The sequence below is a fragment of the Zingiber officinale genome, chromosome 9B (assembly GCF_018446385.1).
Source record: "Zingiber officinale cultivar Zhangliang chromosome 9B, Zo_v1.1, whole genome shotgun sequence".
Taxonomy (NCBI): Eukaryota; Viridiplantae; Streptophyta; class Magnoliopsida; order Zingiberales; family Zingiberaceae; genus Zingiber; species Zingiber officinale.
In genome coordinates, this window is record NC_056003.1 from 6,571,553 (window position 1) to 6,577,552 (window position 6,000).

Genomic DNA, 6,000 nt, shown 5'->3' on the forward strand with positions numbered 1-6,000 from the left:
ATTCATAAGTGTTTCATTAAAGCGACTCATCTTCACACTTATATAGGTGATCTCCTATTAAGAGTATCCTGCAATACCCTATAATACCCTTTACGATATAATATAGGAATCATTAAGAACTTTTGTTTATCCTTTACTCATTTCACATATTGCACCTTTTGTCTCTAAGAATGAGTTAGAGTAATTACTCTAGGTGCTTCGAATTGTAGCTTAGTTGTCTCTTTTGAACCATGATCTTGGGATCTCCAATCAACATGGTTGGGTTAACACTACTTTATTTAAATATTGAGTTTTAGACTCACTCCCCAAAACATGCAGTATAATTAATCTCTTGGTAGGCCTAACGGATCCGCACAATTCTCTATATTCCATAGAGATTTTACCACTAGAGATCTACTGCTTTAATGGTATTAAGTCATTTCAGAACTTACCATTTTACACTAGTACCCTTCTCATAATTTCTTAGATACCATAATATATTATATATATTGGCACAGTAGTTAACCCTCATATTAGAAGGTTTGTGACCTTTCAATGCCTTATAGAGATTTTTTATTTTTATCTCACTAGGGCTTGTGGTTTACTGAGAGAACAATTTCTCCCACAATTTCCAAGATAAACCCAAAACTTATCAACATAGTTTTTATCATTTTCTCAATGTTTAAGCCACCTTTGTTAAATTGAGGTGAATGTGATATAGTTAATTATCGGAATGTTGCTCTTCCTTGAGAAACATTCTTTGAGCAATATCCTGTATTCTCTCCCTCAAATCACCATGGATGATCTTGCTTAATTGATTTTTCTAATCACATTTCTAGTGTTTTATAAAACACTTCAAGGGCCTCAATCTTGCTTAAAAGCAAGTCTTCATAACTCCAATCTTTTGATTTCATCGAGTTAAAACTACGGTTATCTAATTAGAATGATGATAACGTTTACACTTGTAAAAAAAAGTGCTCAATCTAGAAAGTATGCATCACTTGGTCTTTCAATTTCACTTAACTAGAGCTATGATCGTCTAATTGGAGTGTTTACTCTTAGAGAGATACTCGACTCAAGAAGTATGCATCCCTTGGTCTTTCAATCTCATCGAGCTAAAGTTGCGGTCGTTTGATTGGAGTGTTGACCAGGATTATATTACTCTTTGAAAGATACTCGACTCAAGAAGTATACATCCCTTGGTCTTCCAATCTCATCGAGTCAAATCTATGGTCATTTGATTGGAGTGTTAACCAAGATTGTATTACTCTTCGAGAGATTCTCGACTCAAGAAGTATACATCCCTTAGTTTTCCAATCTCATCGAGCCAAAGCTACGGTTGTTTGATTGGAGTGCTGACCAAGATTATATTACTCTTTGAGAGATACTCGACTTAAGAAGTATACATCCCTTGGTCTTCTAATCTTATCAAGTCATAGATGTAGTCGTTTGATTGGAGTGCTGACCATGATTGCATTTATTCTTTGTGAGACACTTGACTTAATTCTTAGTCACTTGCAACACATGTAATGCAATCCTTCTAACTCATCTATTTTGACCTTCACTTAGGTCTTATTGAGTTAGACTCAATTTTAGCTTTTTACTAAGTGGGCTTGATCTTTTATTTGAAAACCTTCATTAGCCTTCTTTTTGAATAGTTTAAGCTTACTATCCTCAACTTTGTAACTTTAGTCAAATGACCCCCACAAAGCTTTGACCATCATTATACCCATAATATAATTTTGTTGTCCATCCTTTTAAGGCATGGTTTTCATATAGGAAAATTATATTCTTATGGTTCTCACATAGGAAAATTATATTCTTCCTTGTGAGTAACTCTCACATTACTTGAGGTTCACTTTTAGATGCGCTAGAACATCTTTTGATAGTAACCTTAAAAGATACATTTTCTTCAAATAATACAGTGTCTTTTACTGTCATCGCTAGAAGACGATTACGGAGAATTTCTCCAATTTTTCTCTAGTAGGAGTGGGACCCACGGTCACCATAATCGCCAATATTGTCTTAAGATTGTTGGATATTTTTTTAAAAGAAAAATGTAGGTATATGGATTTTTGGTGTTGAGATCCAACAGTTGGGCCCGGTTAATCATCTCGACGATAAGTCGATGACTCTAACCGATGGAGCTTGGTATGTCAATGTGGACCTTGTCCCATTTATAATCTTGACATCCCCTTTCGGTTATCGAAGTACCCTTTCATGTAAGAGATATACCCTTCTTGGTATCGTCGCTACCAACCTAATCTTGTCGGTCGTCGAGTTATCCATTCGGATATTGTCACAACTCGTTTGGGTAAACTTATCCTTAAGGATAATAGTATTATGGTCGAGGTGAAGGCTAGACCTTCCTTCCTTAAAATAATATTGCCCCGCCTAGGTGCTTACGATTTATTGACAATCGTCTCCCAAAATACAACGACTTGTGTTTCGAAATAGAAACACTCTAAATTTCGAGCCTTGTCGAACTTTCGAAGCCTTAAAACTCTTAAGAGAGGAGAGAGAGAAGAGAACTCGAGAGGAGAATTCATAACTTGAGAATTGAGTATTTTGAGTGGAAGGAATAAAATTTTTTTTATATGGATGAAGGGCTTCTTTCAAGAGGTGAAAGGTTTTTTCCAAGAAGTGAAAGAGTATGGGATGTGTATTTTCCCTTAAACAGATTAATTAATTTAATTGATTAATATGATTAACTATTTACCTAATTTATTATAAATATTAATTAATCAATTAATTAATATCATAATGATTAATCTTTTAATCAATCAATAAATTAATCAATGAAATTAATTATAATTCAATACCCCTCAATAATTCCACATACTCGAGTTAGCGTTCATCTATGAATAAAACTCCTATGCGAATCAAATTTCCGTCTGATCATATCAGACCAACCCTTCATTAGACATTAATTTCTCATTCACTCGAGAAATTGATTTACGACGGTCTACTCGCCAAATAGCCGTTTTATCCCTATTGATCACCAAACTAATTTTCTAACAAGTTAACATTCAGACACCCATGATTTAATTTCCAACTACGGTACATTTATTTGCAAGAATTTCCTTTCAAATAGGACTCGCAATCAAGAAATGCTAGGCTTCTGGTCGTCCACCACGAGTACTTTTTTATTTATCCTAACGACTTCCGTGGGTTGGATCGGTTGTCCCAGATTCGACGTTATCTGACCTGATTAATTTTTTTTTATAATATCACTTTTAATATTAGGCATTCTATTTTTAATTAATTATTATTATTTTAATAATTTTGAAAATACTCTTAAAATTTAAATATTTATAAAATAAATCCAGCTGATATCCTAGATCAGCAAACCATGTTTATGTGATCCTATTTAGGTCAATGCCCTTATTTACCCGTTCAAAGACCTCAAATTTAATTACTATAAATACAACTATATCACAACTTTGATGCTTGTTTTGGTGTGCGCGAGCTGGACCTCTTTGGCTTGGTCGGATACAGTGGCGGATCGAGACAAAAAAGGAAGAGGGTGCTCAAAGAAGGGAGCTGGAGCTTGTCTTCCTTCTCGTTGTCCCTCTGACTGCAACATACTGGTGGAATTTTCCAGAAGCAAGGGGGTACTCAAGCACACCCCCGCTCCCCCCTAGATCCGCCACTGGTCGGATAACATCCACCCCAATAGCCACCACATGCGTTGGCCTCCACATCATCACCACCGCATCAACATTCGACTAAGGGCATATTTTAACGTTGTGGCAAAAGACGAATACGCTCGTCCCCAGCGCCCCCGCCAACCCGTCTCAGGACCAACACGGAGGAGATAAATTACGGGCGACTACTAACCTTTGGAATAGTGACTAGCACATAAGGGAGGCATTTACCTCGGCTTTATCGAGATTCGAACTCCAGATCTCATTGTGACAGCACCTCATGTGCTAGCCACTAGACCCATCCGAAGGGACAAATGCATATTTTAACATGTTGACAGGGTAATAGGTCTAATGAATCATTTTTTATCACATGACTGAGGGCATATTTCATTTTAAACCTTCATAATTTATCTATCTATATTTAATCAGGGGCTGATAATACTAAATCGTCTGAATGAACGTTATCACATTTTTACCTCAGACTAAGGGCATATTTTCAACCGCATCACTAACGATATTGGCCTTGCTTAACTTACTCTAAACCTAAGCTCACTAGGTCAATCCTCGGGTTAGTTGCGACATGCTTGGCACGGCCTAAATTGATCCTAGTCTAGTCTAACCTAACACAGCTTCACATGAAGAAATATGCCTAAGTTGGGTCCGATCTCAGCTCTACCGATTGATACCTCTACTTCATTTGATTATTTTAAATTATATTTACAATATCTGAATGTATTTTTATTTATTTATTATTTTTACTTTCTACTAAGGTAAATTATCCTAAACTCCCTACATACAAACTCAACATCTTCCTCAGTCAGTCGCTGTGTAAAATAAATTTTATTCCCACTCCTTGCATGTAATTTTTTTTACTTCAACTCCCTAATATACATTGATTTACCCAATTCTTCTCATTTTTAGGTTAAAAAAGTTCAAAATAAGATATAATTCCTCTTAAATTCAGTATATTCAAATTAGAATATAGTATGTTTTCTATTAAATTAAGTATGATTTTTTTTCTACCTGACCAATCGATCGGGAATTCATATCAATCGATTGACTTAGGCTCCTAGTCCATTCAACTTAAGTCAATCGATTGGTAGGTGAAAAAAGAATTGTGCTCAATTAGATAGAAATTATAGTTGATTTTAGATTTTTTGTACCTATAAAAATAATGAGGGCTTCTGTTTCCTCATGATAAACCAATCGATTTCTAATTGATCGAAGCTGCTCAATTGATAGAAAATATACTAGATTTTAATTAAATAATATTAAATTTAGGAGAATCATATTTCACTTTAGATTTTTTTTATCTAAAATTAAGAGGATAATTAGATAAATTGTTGTATGTTAGGGATGATATGGATATAGGTGAAGGGTATAGGAGGACATAGTGGGGGGGGGGAGGAAGGGCAATGTCGTCAAATCACTATTAGGGTTTTATGGGGAGGAGGGCATTGTAGCAAAAAAAAGGGGAAGGGGGAGGGGGGGGGGGGGGGTTCGCGTTTTTTGCTTGGGGGGTTTGGGTTCGCCGCCAGGAAGACCAGGGAGAAGGGGCCACCTCTGCAGCCTTCGACGCCGGCGACATCCAACGCCGGCAACGTCCGACGCCGAGCGCTCCTTGCTCTCACTCACAAGGCCTCATGCGAGCACGACGACTTCCCCTCCTCCCCTTTCTCCTCTCCACGCCACCATCACACGCCAGAAGACGATGCCACCACTAGACCGACCTCGCCGCCTCCGAGCGCTTCTCGCTGGAGCCGCCTCAGAGAGATCCTCCCTCTGTTCTCCCTCTCTCTCCTCTCCTCTCGCCGGAGCTGCCTCAGAGCCGTCCTCCTTCCTCTTGCCGAAGCTGCCTCAGAGCCGTCCCCCTCTCCTCCTCTCGCCGGAGCCACCCTCCTTCTCCCTCTCTCGCCGCCGCCCTCGAGTGATGGCCGCCGGCGACGATCACTTCTCCTCTTCCTCCTCCTCGCGACACCAGCGATGACCGCCTCTCCTCCTCCTCTCTTCCCGCGGCCAACATCACCGCCGATCCTCTGTCCTCCTCGCGACGCTACCACCGCACCTACTTGCAGCCACTCCTCTCCTTCTCCTCTCCTCTCATCGGCATTCACCTCCAGTCGCCGCTTCTGCTAAGCCCGCCGGGGTCACTTGCACGACAGCCAACCGCCGCACCTCCTCTTCTCCTCTCCATCGTCTCCTTCTCCTACGGTCGGCTGGCACTTCCGGCCATCTCCGGATCGTCCGCATTGTCGTGTGCCTTCAATGTGGGTCGGGCTTTCAGGCCCTCGTCGCCAGTGGACCCCGATATGATCGTGTTCTGTCTTTCCTGTGTTCCGGCCTTCGAGCCGAGGCTACATTTTGATCCTCGCAT

General features: G+C 39.5%; 1 protein-coding gene across 1 annotated transcript; it reads left to right on the top strand.

Annotated features, from left to right (window-relative positions):
- Positions 1 to 4,987: 4,987 nt before the first annotated feature.
- LOC122022781 (leucine-rich repeat extensin-like protein 2) lies at positions 4,988 to 5,762 on the top strand. Its single transcript, XM_042580900.1, has 2 exons — positions 4,988 to 5,004; positions 5,165 to 5,762. Exons 1-2 carry the CDS (start codon positions 4,988 to 4,990, stop codon positions 5,760 to 5,762), a joined length of 615 nt encoding a protein of 204 aa, XP_042436834.1.
- Positions 5,763 to 6,000: the final 238 nt, after the last annotated feature.